The sequence below is a fragment of the Tamandua tetradactyla genome, chromosome 7 (genome assembly GCF_023851605.1).
Source record: "Tamandua tetradactyla isolate mTamTet1 chromosome 7, mTamTet1.pri, whole genome shotgun sequence".
NCBI classification, from domain to species: domain Eukaryota; kingdom Metazoa; phylum Chordata; class Mammalia; order Pilosa; family Myrmecophagidae; genus Tamandua; species Tamandua tetradactyla.
The window spans coordinates 72,656,434-72,679,790 of record NC_135333.1 but is presented as its reverse complement, the minus strand read 5'-3'; the positions used below and the strand labels follow the sequence as shown (position 1 = coordinate 72,679,790).

Below are 23,357 nucleotides of genomic sequence, written 5' to 3'. Positions count from 1 at the left end.
ATCATCTCCAACAAGCTGAATTGTTTTAGATTCTGCATAATGGCAAGAGAATTAATGGAAAAGGAAGCAAGGCACTGAGAAGAATCCATCTATATGTTAGGAGGAAAACAAGGCAAATTCAGAAAGGCAGCTCCCACTTCCAGAACCGTTAGCATTGTGCTTACTATTTAACAAAGAACAGAGTGATTACTGGTCACCTGGAGCAGTTATTCCCAACCCTGGCTGCCCAAAATCACTTGGAGAACTTATAAAAAGTAAAGATGCCCACCCTTTATCACACACACCCCACCCCACCCCCACCCCACCCACACACATACACAGAGTGATGTAGGAGTGAAGCAGGATAAAATAGGACAACTTGTGTTCCAGTTTGCTAGCTGCCGGAATGCAACATACCAGAAAAAGAATGGCTTTTAAAAAGGGGAATTTAATAAGTTGCTAGTTTATAGTTCTGAGGCTGAGAAAGTGTCCCAATTACAGCAAGTCTATAGAAATGTCCAATCTAAGGCATCCAGGGAAAGATACCTTGGTTTAAGAAGGCCCATGGAGTTCAGGGTTTCTTTCTCAAGTGGAAGGGCACATGGTGAACACAGACAGAGTTTCTCTCTCATCTGGAAGGGCACATGGTGAACAGGGCGTCATCTGCCAGTTTCTTCTCCTGGTTTCCTGTTTCCTGAAGCTCCTGGGGAAGTGTTTTTCTTCTTCATCTCTAAAGGCCGCTGGCTGGTGGACTCTGCTTCTCGTGGCTATGTCACTTTGCTCTGCTCTCTCTGTATCTCTCTTTCTCCAAAATGTTTCCTCTTTTATAGGATTCCAGTAAAGTAATCAAGACCCACCAAAATGGATGGAGATACGTCTCTACCTAATCCAGTTTAACAACCACTCTTGATTAAATGACATCTCCGGGGAGATGTTCTAATTACAGTTTCAAGCATACAATACTGAATAGGGATTAGAAGAGCAGCTGCCTTTACAAAATGGGATTAGGATTAAAACATGGCTTTTCTAGGGTACATACATCATTTCAAACCAGCACAACTTGTTTCTTCTCTAACTCTAAGGGAACTAATCACAGAGCTCCAAATTTCAACTGCAAACTTGCTGGGACAAAAATTTCACCTAAAGCCCCCAAACCTCCCCAAACCATAAAAACTTGTAAAATTCTGGGAATAAAAGGAAGCATATTGGCATAAAGATTGTTAACCATTTGCCCAAAGACAAATATTAGGTATATGACAACAAACCATGAATTTTGCCAGCTATTCCCTCCTAGAACAAAGAAGATATCTAGTATTTGATGATTACTATGGAAACCTGCTACCTACAAAATTTTCCTATAAAACAAGCTGGCCCACTCCACTCAAAGTCTGTCCCTTTAAAATGTACTCTCTCTTTTAAATAAACTCTTTTTTTAGTTAACTTCACTACCTATTCCTACTGGCCCTCTTATTCTCTAAATTCTTTTAGATTCAAGACTCTTGAACCTGGATTGGGGCTCCACTGGCAACAGTCAGATGGGCACCAGTTACAGGAGTGGGGCCTTGACATCAGTATTTTTTTATTAGTTCACCACTGATATTAATATTTTTATTAATTCAGCCAGAATCAGAAACTACAACATAGTTTAACCCAGTTCATTAGATTGGATGATCAATTTAAACAGACTATAGCTATAAAGACACAAACTATTTTGTTCAAGAATAAACAAAATCCCCTTTATTATAGCAGTCATATGCAGATAATGAAAAACAATATTATCCAAGTTAAGAAAAATTATTAGAAGATCAAAAGAAAATGAAAATATTATTTTAAAAATGTTCCATTGATAGGCCCTGCTAAATCTGTTCTACAAAAAGTTATAACCCAATTGTGGGGTCTATGGACCTCATTCCTATTTAGGCCTAGCTATATTGTACTGTAGACTTATTTTTATACTGATTGCTATTTCTGTCACTTTTTTTGCAAGTTTATCAGCTTCCCTGCTGGTTCTCAAGATTCCATCTGCATACATAAAACCTTGTTTCAAATAAAAGTTTCTCTGTCCTCAGAAATTCACATTTAGTAAGTCTGGGGTGGGCAGTAGAAATCTCCCTTATTTAATAAGCAATCTCAATGAATCTGATGCAGGTGGTTTAATGCATCTCATTTTGAGAGACACCGCTAAGTCATATTGCTGCTTGATAATTCACTTTGAGTTATAGGGAGATATTGGGTAAGGGCTGTTCTAATATTTATTTGCGGCTACTGTGGTTTTTGAAATATGATTCCTAGATCAGCAGCAGCAGCAATAGCAGCAGCACTTTTACTGAATAAAAGAGGTGGGTTCTCTGCAAATTGTTCAAATGACTAATTCCTGAGACACTGGTGTTTCAAAGAGAGAAAGAATTTATTACTGGGCATGAAGCAGATCAGACAGCCTATGGGCCTAAATATCTGTCTCTCCAAGCCTAAGGGGCTCAAAATTTTTATGGATTTAGGCAAGGGGAGATGGAGTTGTTACCAAATCAATAACACAAGTATAAGCAGCTACAATTTACAAATATAAGGGAGTGAAGATAGGCTAGAACTAAGCTAACCATTGCAAGAACAAGTCAGTGGTTAGTTTTTAGCTGATTTAAGTCCCTTCATTAACATTAGGGGTTGCCTTTTGTTTGTTAAAACTCTAGAGTTGAAAAACCCCATAAAGGGGTGTCAGTCACAAGGTTTTACAATCACAAGGTCACAAGAAAAACAATCACTATCAAAGATCAAGGCTTCTTGCTGGACGTCGCCAACATGGTGTTCAGGAGCTTTGTGGAGGTTGGCCAGGTGGCCTATGTCTCCTTTGGGCCTCATGCCAGGCAGCTAGTCGCGATTGTAGATGTGATTGATCTGAACAGGGCTTTAGTCGATGGACCTTGCACTCAAGTAAGGAGACAGGCCATGCCTTTCAAATGCATGCAGCTAACTGACTTCATCCTCAAGTTCCCACACAGTGCCCGCCAGAAGTATGTCCGACAAGCCTGGCAGAAGGCAGATAGTAGTACAAAATGGGCAGCCACAAGATGGGCCAAGAAGATTGAAGCCAGAGAAAGGAAAGCCAAGATGACAGACTTTGATCGTTTTAAAGTCATGAAGGCAAAGAAAATGAGAAACAGAATAATTAAGCATGAAGTTAAGAAGCTTCAGAAGGCAGCTCTCTTGAAAGCCTCTCTGAAAAAAGCAGCTGCTGCTAAGGGAACTGCGGCACCTGCAGCAGCTGCTGCTAAAGTTCCAGCAAAAAAGCTGACTACTGTGGGCAAGAAGGCTTCAGCCCAGAAAGTTCCTGCTCAAAAAGCCTCAGGCCAGAAGGCAGGGGCTCCAAAAGCTCAGAAGGGTCTGAAAGCTCCAGCTCAGAAAGCACCTGCTCCAAAAAGCATCCGGCAAGAAAGCATAAGAGGCTGTTATAACAGTAATAAAGATTGTTTTTGACAAAAAAAAAAAAAGATCAAGGCAACTGGATTATAGTTCAACACAGGTATTTCCTTCTGGCTATTCTAATACACTAGAAAGTTTAAAGAAGTATCTATAAGATACCGTAATCATAATAATTTATATTCTAACTTCTCTATTACAGCATCACCTAGGAACTTTGAATTCTGCTCCCCAGACTGCAGTAGTTTTACAGAATCAAAAGATGGACAGGTTTTAGGATAAAGAGCACAGTGGCCCCAGATGATGTGATCAGAGGTGATTTAATTATTGAACATGTGCAGGTTGATTACATGCTTAATCACAGAATGCATGTAAGAAAATGGCGGCCTTAATAAAATGATGAACGTGATTTTTAGTGTTTTAAGCTACGGTGCATGTCAGATGGTCCTGTTTTGATTAAAACCAGCTTCAGTTATCAAGATAACTTTGGACTTGGGATGGGTTAGTTCTGGATTGAACCAGGACCCTTCATTAATTAGGGTCTGTCTTTAGTGATCACAGCTCTAAAGTCAAAAAAATGGATAAAGGGGTACAAGTGAAGGTTAGTCACACGGTTTTTACAGTCACAAGGACACACAAGATAAAGGCTATACACCCATTATCAGAAATGAAGACAGCTGGATTACAATTCAAAGATTTAGGGTGTTCTTTAAATGATTATAATCATATAATGATTCAGTAATTAAAATCATCCCTTAAATCCTAATTTCTCAGTTACTTGGGTGGATTTCCACATCTGCCACTTGCTAAGAAAAAAAATCATGTGTGAATATTTTCACCCTCTTCGCCTGTTTCCTCATTTAAAACGAGAAATCGTCAGTATCTAGGTCAAGAATTTTGCTTAAGTTTTCTATTGTCCCATCCCATCCGATCACTACCATCTCCCTGGGGTTGGCATTACTTATGGTTTACAGTTGAGAAGACAGACACAGGGAAGACTCAGAATGGTGAAGAAGCTCTGCTGACCCTGATGAATTGGGCACAAACTCTTTGACAGTTTTTCCTTATCTGCAAAGTGAAGACAATAGCTCTACGAATTTGTTGAGATTAAATAAGGCTATGGAGTTTAAACCGTAATCACTGTTTGCATTTATTTATTGTCTTAGGGGTCTGGTGGGTTGTTTGGAATCAGCACCCACAAAACTGCAGCTGAGGAAAATCAGCTGGTGAGGGAAGAAAAGGCTCCTTTCCAGCGATTTGATAACTACAGAGATCCCCACCCCGCTCCCTCTGGAGGGGGCCTAGGTGAGCCAGGGTGGAGTGGGTGCGCTCTGCCGGCCAAAGGGCATGCGCAGAGGCTTCCGTCCCTGGAGAGGAGCACAAAGACACACGGTTTCTAGTGCCTGAGGGACGGGCTTCAATTACCAGTACTTAAAAGGAAGGCTTTGAATTTCCAGATCAGCCATGCTGATAAAAATCCTACAGCCCTTTACTGGAAAAAAGAGAGAGAGCAGGTTCTGCTACCCCTTCAGCTGAATTCCCGGGGGCAATTCTGAGAAGCTGGAGCAGACGTCACTCAGCTCTGCAAGTCTTGCCTGATGTGTGACTTCTGCGGCCCTACGGCCGCCGCGACAGCGACCACAGCGCTGGGAGCAGCGCCTGCAGACGTGGCTCGCCAGATCAGCCAAACAGCGTCTCCTGCGGTCTAGGAGAAACTGCTCAGCCGCGCAGGTTACTTCCTGAAATAGGTGTTCTATTGTAAATATAATGCTTTAAAAAAAAAAAAAAATCTCGTCTTTTCCCTCCCATTAGATATACCCAGATTTGATTCTCTTGCTAAATAATTGCATTTCTCTTTTATCAAAACGGGTTAAAAATTGTGTATGTTTCAAGAAAAGACGGGTGAGTAAAACCTGAAGATAGAACCATCCACTGCAAGTATTTGAACTGTTCCTCTTTGTCTATTTGGGACAAGTTATGAGGAATAATAGACAGAGTAGGCACTTATAGCTTATAAAGAAATTATGTATGTGGAGTAAATGTCATGCGTGGGTAATGTTCTTTTTTACATAAACTAGTTAGATGAATTTTCAAACTATATATTTTCACGTTAATTTTTCTATATTAAGGCATTAATATAAGGCATTCTCAATACATTAAATATTAAGGCAGTTTTCTGAAATACTAAGGTTACACGTCAATATTCACAAAAATAAGGGAGTAGTTCTGTTGAAAAAGATAAAAATTAAAATTGAAAACTTGCATCTGAATTATGAGATAGATTATGGCTCTAGAATTCTTTGTCCATGAAACAATTACTAGACCAAATTTATATTAATGGTTAATTGGGGGATTAAAAATAAAACAGTAAACAAACCAAATAGGGCCATGCTAGAAATTGAACATGGTTTCTGAAAATTCTTCATGAAGACCACCCTTATTATCAGAATTTAAGATGGACTGTGGGTGACAAATGGTGGTGTCAGGTCCTCTTACTTGAAGGTTAGCTATCTTGAGATCTTGTGTGTAATGGGTTGTATATACTTGATGATATAGACGAGTGAGATTTTTCTGGTTTTTTTGATCTCTTGAGTGGACTGCCTGTGTACTAATACATTCTACTTATTCAGTAATAAAACTGTTCTCTTACTCTTCTACACTTGAAGACAGGTTGTCTGGATTGGGAGAAGATTTTCATTTTCATTAAATTTCTTCAACAAATATAGAAAGAGTCATTTAAAAAATGACTTTTTTTAGTATATATATATTTTTTTATGAAAATTAACATATATGCAAGAGGCAATACATTTCAAAGCACAGAGCAATTAGTTTTTACATCTAGCTGCTCTAAGATACTGGAGACTAAAAGAAATATCAATATAATGATTCAGCAATCATACTCATTTGTTAAACCCTACCTTCTCTATATAACTCCACCATCGCCTTTGATCTTTATCCCACTCTTTAGGGGTATCTGGGCTATGCCCATTTTAATTTTTCATGTTGGAAGGGACTATCGATAATATGAGATAGGGGCATGGAACTAGCTGATGTTCTGGAGAGGCTGGGTCCTCTGCATTTCAGGACTTATCTGGTCCAGGGACCCATCTGGAGATTGTAGGTTTCTGGAAAGTTACCTTAGTGCATGGAACCTTTGTAGACTCTTATATAGTGCCCTAGGTGTTCTTTAGGATTCAAATCCCTTGTATAAAAAAAAAGTATCATAATAGATATTCAAAGTACCAATTCCACCCATCTTGATTCTTTTTTTAACCAAAGTGGGCGGCGGGGAGGGGAGCAGTGCAATTAGCCTTAAAACTCATGAAAATGACTCAGTCTCTTTTATTATTCTAATAATAAATTTACCATGGTTAATTTTTGTTTTTGTATGCTATATGGCAGGAGTCACATTTCATTCTTTTTCCATGTGGGTATCCCATTATTGCAGTAGTGGTTTTGGTTGGGATTTAGCCAGTTATGGTAGGTAGCAATGTCTAACTGAAGCTTGCGTAAGTGTGATCTCCAGAGTAGCCTCTTGACTCTATTTGAATTCTCTTAGCCACTAATAACTTATTTCTTACACTTCTTTTCCCCCTTTTGGTCTGGATGGCTTTGTTGATCCCAGTGTCAGGGCCAGAGTCATCCCTGAGAGTCATCTCCCATGCTGCCAGGGAGACTTTAACCCCTGGATGTCATGTCCCACGTAGAGGGGAGAAGAATTTCACTTGCAGAGTTGAGCTTCGAGAGAGAGGCCACATCTGAGCAACAAAAGAGGTCCTCCGGAAGTAGGCTAAGTAAAAAGAACTGCTGTGAATGTGTTCACAAAGAATAAATATACCAAAATAGGTTGAAAATTATTAAAACTGGAAGCATTATGCAAGTCATTTGACCTGTTTCAAATCCCTTATATAAAAGAAAAGTATCATAATAGATATTCAAAGCACCAATTCCAGCCATCTTATGCTTTCTTTTTTTAACCAAAGTGGGGGAGGGGAGCAGTGCAATTAGCCTAAAAATTCATGAAAATAACTCAGTCTCTTTTATTATTCTAATAATAAATTTACCATGGTAATTTTTGTTTGTTTCTGTATGCTATATGGCAAGAGTCACATTTCATTATTTTTCCATGTGGGTATACCATTATTGCAGCACCATTTGTTGAATTTTTGTTTGGTTTTTTTGTTTGTTTGTTTTTTGGGGGAGGTGAATGGGCTGGTACCATGGTAATTTAAGAATAGTAATGCTGTTTATTCTAAGAAACCACATATAAACATTTATTTATAATTGTATTACAATGATTCCACATTTTAAACTCATTTTATGGTGTTTCCCCTATACTTTAATGAAAATCATTTCACTGATGACAGAGGGATTCCTTCCAGCCAGAATAATTTATATTAAGTTGAAGAGCTGAGGAGAAATATTTGAGTTAGAAGTAAATCTCATCTTTTAGTACCAGGCATCCATATACTTATTTACTCATTCCTTCATTGAACAATTAGCTTCTAGGCTCCTGCTGGCTACTGAAACAAATGAGGTAGACCTTGCCCTCAAGAAACCAAAATACAATTTGGCACTAAAGATATGTTAAAAACATAATACAAAAAAACAAAACAAAACAAAACAAAAAAGGGCACAATAAAATATGGATGTTTTAACAGAAGTGATACAGGATACAGTAGGTGTACAATTATGTTGTTAAATTTGTATGAATGTTGGAAGAAATATTAGTAAATGGGTCATATAAGGAGCATCCATTATCCCTTGCATCCACAGTAACAACAATTTCAACCAGGCATAATGGCCACCCAGAATAAAGGCTAGATTATCCAGCACCACTTCTAGCTAGATGTGGCCATGTTACTAAGATCTGGCCCAGAAATAAGTGTAAGTCTTGAGTGGCTTCAGGGAATCTTCCTTAAAAGACGGCTGATCTGCACCCTTTGCCTTCTTCTCCTTGACTTCTTCATTGCAGGGAACAGAGATGTTTGCCTTTTACCATGAGGATGAGGGCCATGTCCAGTTGATAGGGAGCAGAGAGCAGGAGAAGCCTAGGTCTCAAGGGGCAGAGCTGTCATACCAAAACTGGACTTTTACATGGCAGTGTAATCAACTATCTTGTTTAAGACACTGATATTTTAAGGGTTTTTTGCTTTTTTTTTCTTTTTGTCACTTGCAGTCAAAGCCCAAATGATGTGCTTCTGGGGAGAGCTCACTAGGCAGGGAGGATAGTGAAGGGAATTTCAGATACAGAGAGCAATGTAAGCAGAGACCCTGAGGTGTAGCATAACCTGATGCATTCAGTAAACAGCAAAGAGAAGCAACCCTAAATCATAATCAGTGATAGAACAAAGAAATATCACAAACCAAAATTGAAATGATACAGGTTCCATCATTTCTCCCATTAAAAATATATGGAATCATGGGTGGGCCATGGTGGCTGAGCAGGCAGAGTTCTTACCTGCCATGCCCAAGATCTGGGTTTGACTCCTGGTGCCTGCCCATGCAAAAAAAAAAACACACACACACACACACACACACACACACACACACACACACACATTTAATATATATAGAACCATTTGAAGGCCCTACTTTGCTTTGACCATTGTGAGAACACATGCATGAGATTGGGAAAAGAACCTGAGTTTGTATCTAGCTGCATAGCTCTACATTATTAGCTATCTGATCTTCAAAAAAATTATTCTCCCTCATACTGCAATCAAACCGAATTAACATATTCACCCTACAGTATATTTTTTAAAGATTCAGAGAGAACATTTAAATATCTGGCACAGAGATTTACCCATAATTGGCCAATAAAAGGCTTGTGCCCTTTCTCCTTTAATTTCTCTTTTGCTCACTAGTGGGTAATTAAGAATAATGGGCCCTTGAAGGATTTGGCCATGTAGGGATTATAAAGTTGATTAAAAGAGGACAAAAAGAAAGGACTGATTCATAAATTGCCATTCCATAACAAGCTCAGCTCATTCCCCAGCACTGGGCAGCACGCAGGGCAAAGTGCTTTTAGAGCCCTAGGGAAGCAGCTCCAGGCTGCAGAGGACACTAGAACCACAGGTATCTCTTTGGAAGTCAGCAATTTATACAGCCATTCTGCTCTGGTAATATAAAAATGAAGGGAAAGGAGGTGGTTTTATCTGTTAATGTGTGAACAGTGGGATGAATATTTGTCTAGATGTTTTATAATTAGCACCTCCAAAATGTCAAAGTATGGTAAAAAAAAAAAAAAAGATTTGTGGTCTTGATTCCGCCTGATAGGACTAAAGTGTTCTGTCAACATGTGTCCCATGTCTAGGTTTTACCTACTGCTGTGGAAAAGGACACATATAGTACCATCTTTGCAGATAGATGGTAGCTATAGCCATCTAGAGACAATCAGTTGCAAAGGAGATGGTTTGACCGGACCTCACTACTGAACGTAATGTCAATGCCTGAGCTCTGGCTTTTGGGGCATCAGTTCAGCATGTTCCAGGGTGCATACTGTGTCCTGCATTTGCTATTACCAATGAATAAAAGAAAACAGCCTGAAATAAGATTCCTGATAGCTAGCCTGTTATTTGCCATTTTAGTTTTAAAGGAAATGTATTCTTAACATGGAATAATGCTGTTTAATTGTTGGCTAAGGATAGTAATATTCACAACAACCTGGGATAGAATTATATTTTAACAGGAAGGGAATTCAGAATTTGTACAGAAAATGCTTCCAGTTGTACAGAGAGTAAATTCCAGGTCACAGAGCTGGTTGGTAGAACTGAAATTTGAGCTCTATTTCCAGCCTTCACATTTTCTTTCCACTGAGATCCTTGGTGTTTCCTGAAGTTCTTATTCAGTCCACCTCCCCCTTTGTAGTTTGTGATTATCTGGAAAGTTTAATTTTTACCCAAAATACCTCTTCCTTGAACTGAAAGCTTCAGTTCTCAGCAGAAGCTATTATTCTTTCAATATTTTGGGAGCACCAACTATGTCAGGTACAGTTCTGGCCAGTTTGCATAAATCAAAACGGTTTCTGCTTTTATGGAGCTTACACTTTAGTGGCAGCAGACAGACAATAAAAGTATTAATAAATGTATTTTGCTAAGCAAAACAGTACAGTGGAGCAGGGCAAGGATGGTTGAGGAGGCTGGGAGTGGGTAGAGGTTGCTGAATTAAAGAGAGTGCCAGAGCAGAAGTCACTGAGATGACACCTCAGCAAATGCTTGGATGTTAGGAGTTAGCCAATGATAGGACATAAAATATGGCTTATTGTTACTTTTGTCTTTGTGTACCACGTCTATCTTGCTTAAATCATGCAGTAAGCAATCTACATGCCTTAACTTAATGTGAGGTGCCTCTGAATCTCCAAATAATCTAGCAACTGAAAATGTGTTTCAACCCCCCATCCAAGGGTTCAGGATCACTTTACAGTTTTACCTGCTAAGCCACTTAAGTCACTAGGGTCTTAAACACAGTCATGTTGAGAAAACAACTGCCAAAATGGTTGGTCAACGTTGCAGAACACAGGCCAGAGTGGCTTAAGCCTTTTGCTAGGCACTGCTGAAATATATACATACCTGTACAATGGCATGTTGAAAGGGTGGCCGTTTCCTGCTAACTGCAAACTTTGAAAATAATCTAGCCCACATCTATGTTCAAAATGTCGGACAGAGTGCTCATAACCATAAGAATAAAAGAAAATTAAGAAGGGAAAAAATGCAGGCTATGGCACTCAGACACAACAGGACAACTGAGTGGACACCATAACATTTCCTCGCAAGTTGTGGGACAGGGACTCCAAATTTGCGTCTTCTATTTGTTTTGAGTGGTGTGTGTAAATAGATGAGAAAAACAAGCGCCTAAGCCCTGCATCACCCACAGGATAGTAAGTCATAGGCTGCCACTCACTGACTGAATCTCATACTGCAAAATGCAAAGGGGTGGGGTGGGGAGGTGGGTCAGCAAGCAGAGCCAGGGAAGGAAACACTTGATCACTATGGGCTGCGTAGAGGCGGCAGCCTGAACACAGGGCCACTCAAGAACAAAATGACCAGTTTCTGGAAGTATTTAGAGGTTTCATGAAACTTAAAAAAAATAAATAAATAAAAAAAAAAAAAGACGTGCTTGGAGCTTGTTCAAATGTCAGTTAAAAAAATAAAGTAGGGTGCACAGATGGTTCAGTGGTAGAATGCTCGCCTTCCACGCAGAGACCTGGGTTTGATTCCCGGACCACGCACCCACCCCACCCTCCTAAAAAAGAAAACAATAATAATAATAATAAAAATAAAAAAAGCAAACAGCCAGAAATAGTTGATTACAAGGTTTTGTCTAGAGTAAAAACTAGATCAAATGAATTTGTCAACTAGTTGGTTTTCCAGGAATGACTGAGATTTCTCCTTATTACACTGTATCAGCAGCCAAGCGGACATGTATGTGTCTACACGTTCACATACACGCAATCTTGTCATTTCATACCTATATTTGATGGTTAATGACCCAAATATTGTGTCAAATTTCTAAGTTTAGTTACTGTAACATTTCTCAGGCAATTGGCAACAGCTAACAATGGTGTCCAAAAGACCACTGCAGCAGCATTTAGACAGAGCACCAAACAGCTCCCTGGAATTTACTATTTACATTATGCTATGATCTGAATGGGGACCGCTGGAGTTGTTCAAGACAATGGACCTGTCTGCCTAGTTAACACTGTACATTAGTTTACTTTCATTTGTTTTGTTCTTTCGGAATCTTGTATCTAATTTCACAATATGATTTTTTAAGTGTACATGTTTCAAGGAAGAAAAGCAATTCAACATGGGGGTGGGGGGATGGAATAAAGTAGAAGAGCCTTTTTTTCATCTAGACCCAGAGTAAGAAACATCTTGGGGGATGCTGGATCCAGATGGCTCAAACATTGCATATCTCTTGATGAAGGGAGCCACCTTCAATTTTTATACTAAATGAATGTAGTGTGACCAAGCCTAAATATATGTCCACCCTATATATAAATATGTGAGTTCTTTCTTAGACTTGCTTAAGTCAGATATTGATGCATACTGGCCTCCAAGGGAGAGAATGAGCTGATTTGATACATTCAAACTTGTTCCAGAAATAAGCATGGAGGTAAACTGGTTTATCTTACATGGGAAATGGGACCCAGATCAGCCAAAGGACATTTCCTAAGCTGCTTGCAGTTCAAGACATACCTCATAATGGCCTGAATATAAAAATAAATTGTAAAGGGCTAGCAGGAAATAGGAGGGTGATACTGAGACAGCCCCATCCCAACTCTACTGTAGAGTTAAGGAAAGAGCACTGTAGCCAAATCAAATCATTGTGATTCCTGCCTTGCCTTTTACTCTGAATTTAGTTAAGTTACTTAAACTTTACAGATCTGTAAAATCCAAGCGCTGGTCTAATGGATAAAATTTTTCCACCAGGAAAGCCCAGAAGAGAAAAAATAAATAAATAAGCAAAGATTTTTAGTTAAAAAACTAAAAAAATGGGCTATTTCAGATGTGTACAGAGGGCTGGGATCTGCCATGTTCGTTTTTTTATCATTCAATCTCATTCCTAGGTAGTGGGTTAGTCTGTTTCAGGATACAGTTCAAATCTTAACAATTCACTATTACCTTCCATTTGGTTTTATCAGGTAACAGCAGCCCGCCATCTTTCTGTCTGACAGTTGCTCATTTTTAATGCTTCCTGACACCATCAAAGGTCCTTGGGGTTTTCACAGTTTTCTGCTTCTGGTGCTGGCAGGCTTGAGCGTCTTTCTTTCCTCTCAATTCTGTCTTAGCGTTTTCAGTTGCTAAACTGGGCATGGTTTAGTGGCTGGCAGAAGATGTATGTACTTCCTTTTTGTTGACTCTATATTTTATAAAACCTTACAGAGGAAGATATCACTTGAGGATGTAGCTGCCCAGGATTAAAGAGGATTAGAGATGGGTTTTAAGGTTCTCTAAGAATGGAGTTTCAATAATCTTCTTTTCACAATCTAAAATAACTTGTGCCCCCACCATACACCCACATATTAGCTCCTGACTGACTTTTTTATGGTGAGAAGACACCAAGCTTGTCTGCCCCCAGAAGCCTTACCTAGGTGCCATTTCCTTCTTTGGGATATAGTAGCCTCATACTAACCAAGATGTAGCAGACAGAAAAAGCATGGTTGAGACATGCAAAACCAGCTGTACCGAGCAGTGATCTCAAACTTCAGTGTTAAGCAGAATCACACTGTTAAAAATGCAGACACCTACGCTGAGATTCTGAGTCAGCTAAATCTGGGACAAGGCTTAGGTGTCTCCATTTTTAATAAGCATCCTCCCCTTTCTCCATCTCAGATATTCTAACGTGGGCATCCTTCCATCTTCAGCTTTGAGAAATACATAAAGCAGTGACAGAGCATTTTATCTGAAAAGGAGAAAACCACACATACCACCAATGCACCAGCTCCACAGCATTCACCTTCGGATAGTAACTCCTGCTCATAAAAGAGCTGAGGAAATATGCATGCATCTGACCATATGTGAGCATTCACTGCTAACAACCACCTCTACTCAAAATTCTCTTGCTTCAGAGAAGACACATGCTATCTACTTTAATACATACTAAATAAAGGCAACATTTCTGAACCCATGGTGGATTTTCAGGTATACAATTATTTTATTTCCTTGGCCTGACAGCATACACTTCATTATACAAGAACCTGCAGCTGACAGAACTGACACAGATTTCCCCTTTTCATTAGCTGAGATGAATTGAAATGTTTAAGTACAATTCTGGCTCCCCAACCCCACCCCACACAATAAACCCTAAAGTGAAAAATAATCATTATCAATAAAATCCCATAAATTACTAAAGCCAATCCTCCCAAACTTGTCAAACTAGCAGCTGCAGTGGATGAAACCCTAAGGAGGGAAGTCGTTGGCCATAGCTTAGCATTCATGTGTGTGTGTGACTGGAGGGACAGTAGATTAGCAAGCAGTAGGGAGCAAGAATTCTGTATGAGTGGGAGGTGTAGATAATCTATTTCACCTCATACCTGCCCCTTTCATACATAAGACATCTCTGACCCTATAAGTGGAAGAAGTTTGGAAAATGCTAGAGGGGTAGTTTCAGCCTGTGACTGGAAATGGCTCAGGCTCTAAGGTAGTCTAAGGTAGACATGGTGGCATCAGAGAAAGAGCAGGTTAGACAGAGATGCTCAATGCACAGTCAATTCCAGTTTAATGCTATCAATTCTATCTTGGTAATCATAACCACCTCATGTCTGATCTGTTTTCCAAAAGAGAGCTCCATTTACAATTCTGTATCTGGTGTCCATCATCACCACCAGCATGTCCTGTAATATTCGTGTCTGAGATTATGATTGAGATGAGAGGGAGAAGGTGTGGAGATATGACAGCAATCAGCAGTCACAATGCTTTAATTACAGTGGATATTTCTTTTGGTCCCCAGGCATGGTCCACTATCATGGTCCTAAAACATTCCTGATCCACTTTCCCCACCTATCTTGTGCAAATATCAAAAACAGAATCTCCACCACAAGAGAAGGAAGAACAGGAAGTTGCTACTGGATTGAAGTTATCTCTGGCCCCAACTTGCCTACTTCCTGACCCTTGGGTGAATTTGTACATAAAAATCCCCAGCGATGCTGTGAAATTATGCCATTCCAAATACTCTATCGAAGCCAATCCAACAGCTCTGCCCTGACATGCTTTCTCCCTAGGCCAAGGAAGCAGCAAAAAACATCAATTGAACACGTGAAAATATGATGAAAATGTGTGCAGTAGAGTGTTTCCAGATGTCTTCCCCTTCTTTCTCCTCCATGGTGGGAGCCCTCCCTCTTTTACTCAAAGTCCCCCACATACCCCTCCCCCTAGTCCCCAAGTCCAGGTGCTCCCATCTGCTGGGCTGCCACCACTCACTTCCCATAGACACTCTCATCACTGTAGGCCACATATAGAAAATAGTCTTCCTCATGGTTGTCCTAGGGGAAGAGATAAGATGACAGTTTAGAAAACACATTCCCATTAATTATCTCTAGGACTCTGAGCTTCACATAAACTTGTAATAGGTCTAAAATGTCTCTTTAGTCCCAATTAAAAAGGGGGACAAAGAATAAGTGTAAGCACTTAGAATTAAAGTTTGCACTGAGTTCACAAACAGAAAACCTCACAGAACCTAATACACATAGGTACCACGGATGTGAGAAACTATCCTAGGGCATACATAGTCCTTAACGACAAGAGGCTCATTCCAGCAAGGAGAACAAAGATACAACAAAACAGAGATTCTGAATCATACATGTTTAGGGAATAGATGCTACTAGGGAAACACATGCTATGGAATAAAAGTTAGCTGAGAGATTATTCGAAGTTTATATAGCTCACTAACAGTGCACTATGGGAAGGCAACATCTTATACAAAATCCCTTAAGAAATAATTGTTAGTCTCAGGTTAGAATTATAGCATGATAAGTCTTTTACTATATAGCCTTATATTAAATTCCAACAAGTTACTAATTAAACCAAATAAAATCATATAAATTATTCTCTCTGAGCTTCTCTATTAAAACAAATGAATCAATTCTACAGACTTTGCCTTAATTTTAAATTTTGTTTCATATGATTCACTAGTGCGCAGATGATGGGGAATCTGCATCAGTCTTAGTTCTGTCTTTAGAAAAAAATATACCTTTGTTTGAGTATACATAGTTGTTTTTAAGCCTAAACCTCAGTTTACAGAGGGAACTAAATTTTAAGCCAAATCTCTAGTTAGAAGAGGTTAGCTTCAGAATTAGAAGGAACTAGTTTTACTATTTTGGGGGGAATAAAAAAATGATTTGGGATATCAATAAGTTTGTTTATAAATTATGTTACCAATAAGAATGAGAGAAACTGCAGTGGAAAGTGCCTTCACGTTTTTTGTAAGAATCATTTCCTGTTTCAGTAAAGGTGATTGTGCCAGTTTGAATCTGTTGTGAACCTCAGAAAAGCCAAGTTACTTAATCCTCCTTCAGTATTGCCGGATGGGAGCTTTTTGATTGTTTCAATGGGGATCGGACCCACCCAATTGTGGGTAGTAACTTTTGATTAGACTGGTTCCATGGAGATGTGTCTCCACCTATTCAAGGTGGGGCTGCTTACTGGAGCCCTATAAGAGGGAACCGTTTTAGAAAAAGCGTTAGAGCGCATACAGTCAGAGACCTTTGGAGATGAAGAAGGAAAACACCCTTGGGGGAGCTTCATAAAATAAGAAGCCTGGAGAAAAAGCTAGCAGATGTAGCCATGTACTTTTCTAGTTGAGAGAGTAACCCTGAACATCATCGGTCTTCTTGAACCAAGGTATCTTTCCCTGGATGCCCTAGATCGAACATTTCTATAGCTTTGCTTGAATTTAGACATTTTCACAGCCTCAGGACATGTAAACTTGCAACTTAATAAATTCCCCTTTTTAAAAGCCATTCCGTTTCTGGTATATCACACATTCTAGCAGCTTGCAAACTACAACAGTGATCCAAAATTAAAGCATCACAGTAAGGCAGGACTGAGAATTAAAAAGAACTGAACCTAGTTAGGTGCTCAATTCCTAGAGGACAACTGGTATTTAATCTCCCTGAGCCTTACACTGCCATGCATAAGAGGATCCTGATAAAAAACACCTCTTGCCCCACTTCCCAGGTGTGTCATCAACACACACTGAAACAAAAGCTAGAGGACACCAGACCACATGGTTTAGTGGTGACTGAGACCATTACCTCATACAGCTGGCCCATGGTAGCACTAGTGGGAGGGATAGTGTTGTTGACAAAGAAGAATAAGGCGTCCTCAGGTCGCAGGTGAATCCTCTTCCGGATTAAGAAGTAGAACTGGCCAACTAGATGAAGGAAGTAGGTTTTAGAAAAGTAAAGCAAGAAGGGAAGACAACGGATTAATAGAAGGGTAAATCCCAGAAAAAAATTCTATTGTACCTACTACCTTTGGCATTAAGTACTACTCTTATAAACGATCTAAGTAGAGTCAAATACTTTTCTAGAGCTTTAGAAATCAAACTCAAACTGGCCTGTGCTTTCTCTTACTTGCCATCACGGAGTTTACTCTTCAGTTCTTTTCTCCCATCAATGTATTTCACACCTAATGTAAGCAAGTCACTGAAGTCTGAGTACTACTTTGAGGGGATACCAGGCCAAAACATCGCCATCATTGTTGAAATCTGACCTGAAATACACCTCTATCACTGCCTCCATCCCTTAAGATAAATTGCAAAGATGGAAAGAGGTCCATTGGCTCTCAGCAGTCTTAACATAGGGCATTTATCCCAGTGTCAGTGCAATGAGTTGGGCTCAATGCTTTATCTTTTCTTGGGAATATTGAAAAATTTGCTGAAGTTTGAAAGTCAAATCCCATAACCCTATAGGAAACATATCTACAAAGTCTCCTGGATGCTGTGGGTATTCCAAAGAATTCAAGATGAAGTATGAACAAATATTCTTCAAGAATCTTTAAAATGTGATCATCCCAAGAAACCAGTCTGGTTTTCCTTTGAATAAACTGCTATCACAATAACAAAGCTGAGTTTTAAAAGTGATTTAAAAAAAGGATACCTGGTATTAAGTGTTCAAGTATGATATATACAACCTACACTCAAGTGTTCATAAAATGGATTGATAGACAGGGACAGCCAGTCAGATGGATTGACAGACTGATAGCTGGATACTTTGAATGATATGGCAAATGTGGCAAAATGTTAAAATGCGGGGTGGGGTGAATAGGGGTAAGTTGAAGTTCTCTGTATGGGGTTTGTATTATTTTTTAACTTTCCTGTAAGTAGGAAAGTATTTCAAAATAAAAGTATAAAAAAATAAAATGAAAATCTGACTTTTTCTTTTAACTTTGCAGTAGCCAAAACAAAACACTGTACAGGAAATGCTTAAGGGAACTGGTGGTGGGAGAAGAACTGCCATTTATTTTTAAATCAGCTCTCTGGAGAATCCCAATCACTTTCTTCAACTCTGCACTTTCTCTCAATCTCAAAACCTTAGGCATGAAATAAGGACTGAAAATGTGTCACCATGGAAGGAAGGGCCAGGGGAGGAGGAGAGCATTACCAGTGAGGTCAGACGGCACTAGGTACTTCCTCTTGTCCAGATCAGGCACCCTGGCTTTAGGAGCCTTCTCCACAATTACCTGGGAGAAGAGAAGAAAAGAGAGGGAATGAGAGCTACAGAATCCAATATCGTATTTTAACTTCCATATTTTACAATTACCCTATTTGAAGTAACGAGGCCTGGTATGACTTTTCCATTTCCCGTTCCCCCAACTCCTTACAAAATGTATAGGAAGACAAGACTTCTTTATGAGGTCATTGTTTCATTTCTGGAGTTAAGAGGATAGAGAAAGTTGTGATGAAAAGTAAAGATAACCTTGATTTTAAGAATTGCAAGTTACCCGTAAGGTATACTATAGGACAGATACCTTCACGTATTTAGTGTTATGAAGAGTGTCTGCATGTTCTTAGGTGATCCTGAATACCTCCTAGTTTTATTTTTTCTTATAAATGCTATTTATATATTAAAGGTACAGAAAACATGGCTTACATATTTTTCAAACTTTCTGAGAATGAGTTCCAAAGAAATATGTTCAAGATACTACTGTCTTAAGTGAGATAAAGCAAGAACTATAACAGTTCATTATAGTATAACATTTTATAAATAGTGTCAGCACAACAACCTATATACCAATGTTGATTCTGTTAGGTCTTTGTAAGGGATTTTCAATGTCTACATTCAAGATTTCTATAATACTTTGAGTTTTATAGACATCATATATTTCTGTAAAAGAGAAAAAATGAAGGTGTATAAACATTTAAAACACTTAAATGCAAATTTATAAAATAGGAAAGTATGCACTATAAAATCATGAGCTTTAGATTTTTAGCTTAGAAAGTATGATCACTATAGTAAACAATATTGGGAGTTAAATGAAGAAGCAGAAACAAATGTTGGGCAAGAACCTCTATTAGCTGTGTGATCTTCCACAGGCCACAAACTCTCAGCTTCGGCATTCCAATGAGCAAAAGGAAGATGAAAACGCTCCAGTACATCTTTTACAAAGTCATGGAATAGATATCTATTCTGTAATCCTCAAAACTTTATGTGAAAATGGATTTGGAAATTATTGAAAAATTATATAAACATGAAGATTAACTGGGAGGGAGGGATTTGAAGCTTTTAAATTAAATGGACAGATTAAAATAGTGAGAAACTTATTTTATGCTTAGAGAAATATAGAATCCTGTACTAGGAATATCCAAAGGACATAATTATACTTTATATTTAAATATTTTGGAGAATGTTGTGAGTCCAAAATTAAAAGGAAAAAGTAGGAACAGCTTCATGGAGAGATCAGTGAAAGGCCAACAAATGAGATGGACATAAGACAGCAGAGTTAATAAAATCAAAGGGGGACAGCGAGACTGGTATTGTGTCTCCCCCAAACTCTTGAGCTCCTATCAATAAGAGGTGACCACAAAGGAAGGAAGGCAAAAAAATAGAGCAGCCTGCAAAGGCAGGGCAGGAAATCATTAAGGCCTTGATTTAGAGTAAAAGAGTTTAGGTTTGCAGGAATCCCAACTTATTTCTCACTTACAGTGGACCCTCAGGCTTAGAAGCTTTGCTTCTTTAGCCTCATCTATTAAAGATAGCTAATATTCCATTGGGTTGTTAACAAATTAAAAAAAGACACATTCTGCAGGCTCTTAGTTTCCTGTTGTCACAGGTTTGCAATACACTGTAGCTATAAAGGCAATTTCAAGATCCCATGAGCTCCTTCCTTCCAAGGTATAAGCACACCTATTCTTCTCAATGGTAGCTATAAAAAGATAGTGACCGGGTCTAAATCCAGGTTATGCGAGCAGCCAGGGAATGAGATTACTCGAGTAACACCTATGGTCCAGCTGGGAAGGGCTTTAGAAATCATTTACTGGAACCCTACTTTCCCATAAATAGGGTCACTTGAGCACAGTGAGATTTAGGGTGTTGACTGAGAATACAGGGAATTCCTGTAAAGCCAGAACTACAACCCAAATCACAGTATTAAGAAAGCATATAGCTCTTCTCCCTGCGTCACAACTGCAGGAAAGAGGGCCATCCACTGAACCGGTAACAAGCGGTAGAGGTCTGGCACCGGTTAAAACATAACTAGAAGAAGCCAGAGAGCTGAGCCAGGTCCATGGTGACTTATTTATTATCACAAAGTAAAACATTTACAGAATAAGAACAGGTGATCATATGAAACATGAGGGGTAGATGATTGAAATGGGGAGGGCTTAATTTTGAAAAATTATAGGGGGATTTTAACTAGCTTTAGGAAAAGGTACATTTTAGAGTTTGTAACTTAGGCAAAACTATTGGCATAGAGCCTCGTATTTAGTGACCCCTGAAAAATTGGCATTCTGTTTACCGGCTTACTTTACCAGCACCATACTACCTTGTGAGCTCTGGAAGGTACAATGTGAGACACACAGTGTGCACTTAATTCTAGTTAACAGAACTGTATTAGAAATTGAGAAACAATTGGAATGGAATCCTGACCAGTAACAGACCAGCAATTTGCAAGCTTCCTAAGTTACTTCATTTCTCTGATTGATCTGTAGAATGGTGGTTATACCACTGTGAGGACTAACTGAATATAGAGAGCACTTAGAAGACAGCCGGGTAAGAGATAAGCCATCAATAAAGGTGAACTGTCATTTTTTAATACTTCTATCAAAGACGGAGATTAGAATTAGGAGAAGCTTTTAAAACAGTCCCCCCAAGGTCCAGACAGCAGGAAAGTGATTTGTGAAGGACTCTTTCCTGAGTTATTACTCAGTAGCACCCAATTTCTGGGAATGGAAAGGCCTTAAGGGCGCCTCTTCCTGATAGGAAAAGGACTACCAGGGGTTTCTACTGTTGGGCTAGCTAAGGCCCAACTCACCTCTGGTAACTGTAAAACAATGAAATTGAGGTTAGGACTGTAGACTAGGTTTAAGGAGAACATGCAGGTCAAGAAAGGACATCAGATAATTGCAATTCCTTTACTTATACATTACATGTAAAACGTCTCCCACTGTCCCTGCCTGAAGGTGGCAGGTAAAGAGCACAACCTTAAGGTCGCTGCTCCTCCATCTCCAAAATCTACCACTCTTCTTCCTCCTTCCATTCCGGCTGCGCAGCCTGTATTCGAGAAAAAAAAAACAGGCAAGTGGGCGGGGGAGGGGGGAAACGGGAAAAACACCCGGATGCTGAGGGATGCCTTAGTATTTCTCTTCCTCCTCACCGATCGCATTACTTTTAACTCCACATGCCAGGTTCCGCAACAGAGAAAAAGAGGCTTCGGTCCCGCTTTGTTGTGTCCAGGTACAGTCTGATCAGAATTAAGTAGCGGAGGGAAGGCTGGCCTTTCCCCACACAAGCCCCTGGAGCCAAGAATAATGAAGCAAGAGGGCTGCTGCGCAGAGAACGTGACCTTGTTTTCCCCGCCACGTCCGCCTGGTGGTGCGCTCCCCTTACCGCCCCCTTTCCTAATGATAAAACACAAGAAAGAATCCACTGGCTTCCCATTCTTTCCTTCCCAAGCCGGATAAAACGAAGGTTAAAGCCAACTTCGCTGCTCCCGTAACAATATCCCTGCGCTTCTAAAGGCTGGAAATCAAGGGCCCCAACCTAATCACTCTCGCATACAGGACCATATTTTGTGCACATGTCGGCCTTCGTATCTGAATAATGCTGAGTCACTCGAGACGTAGGCTCGGCTCCAAAGATGCGATCAGCTGTAAAGATGGAAACGGGCCCTGGGGATATAGGTTTTAAAAGGTCGGCAGTCTGAGTGTCCACTGGCTCCGAGACCAGCGAACGGCGTCGAGGGTTAGTGATTTACAGGGACCTCGCGTCTCCCTCCTCGGCCTGGGGCAGCGACGCTTCACCACAGCCACGCTCGCCCCGGGAGCTTCCCAGTCCCCTCCCCCCCGCTCCCATGACACTCACTGGGACCCTGTCCGGATATTTCTTCCGGATCTTTTCGCCTTCCTTTTTCCGATACTCGAAGGGATGGTCCTCCTTATACTGGAACTTCATGATGGACCGCAGGGTTTCTGAGATCCCCGCTCGGGCCCTGCCTCCCTGGCTGATGGTCGCGTCTCTCGAGAATCGTTTCCCTGTGCCAAATTTCACTATAAATCAGGATCGCTTCGGAGACGCCAGCTCCCGCCGCAACACTTGGCAGAGCGATCGGAAGGGATCTATGCTCCCTTCGCCTGGAGCTAGGGGACCGCCAGAACAGAAATCCCGGCGGCTTTCCCGAAGGGCACGGGACGCAAAACAACTCTGCGGCGCGTCGGTATTGCGACGTCACGAAGTCCCGCCTCTCACCCCGCCCCAGCGTCCCGGACCTCCAGGAATAGGGGTGGACATAAGAATTGTCTGTTTTAGTGTATTTTTTTCCATCTAAATTTTTCCTATCTGGATTACATAGCGTAGCTAAGACAGTTTTTCTTATTGTTTTATTGTGACTCTCATACTGACCGTCGTTTTAAGACGAAACGAAAAGTGTGTTCTAAAGATGACTTCTTCCCTTCCCCCCGCTGCCTCTTGGTAGGGCCCCAAAACGAATAGAAAGGGCTAAAATCCAGCCTTTTCCAGCGAGCTGGAGTCAGGAAAAAGAGGGAGGGAGGGCCTGGCATCCCATTGGCCAGTGCAGATGTGTCCCGGGTTTGCCTTTTGCCCTTTGCCCATTTAATTGGACCTGCCTGCGTGCTAGGTTGGCTTCCTCCCACCAGGGCCTCTCCTCCCTCAGGTTCGCTTCAGTTTTGATTGGATGAATGCCACAACTTGCTCCTAGAGTGGCGACAGAAACAGAGCGTGACTCAGGAATTTGAGATGTGTAAGATGAAGGGCATGAAGTACAACCTAAATCCAGGGAAGAGGT

The 23,357-nt window shown here is 40.2% G+C and overlaps 1 protein-coding gene and 1 pseudogene across 1 annotated transcript; one reads left to right on the top strand and one right to left on the bottom strand.

Moving 5' to 3' along the window:
- Window positions 1-2,775: 2,775 nt before the first annotated feature.
- Window positions 2,776-3,458, top strand: LOC143691491 (large ribosomal subunit protein eL14 pseudogene; annotated as a pseudogene).
- Window positions 3,459-14,030: 10,572 nt separating this feature from the next.
- Window positions 14,031-22,773, bottom strand: GABARAPL1 (GABA type A receptor associated protein like 1). Its single transcript, XM_077170016.1, has 4 exons — window positions 22,418-22,773; window positions 18,500-18,578; window positions 17,150-17,268; window positions 14,031-15,379 (listed from the first exon to the last, which is right to left on the bottom strand). The coding sequence occupies exons 1-4, from the start codon at window positions 22,505-22,507 to the stop codon at window positions 15,314-15,316; spliced, it is 354 nt and encodes a 117-aa protein (XP_077026131.1). The 5' UTR covers window positions 22,508-22,773; the 3' UTR covers window positions 14,031-15,313.
- Between the last annotated feature and the right edge of the window lie 584 nt (window positions 22,774-23,357).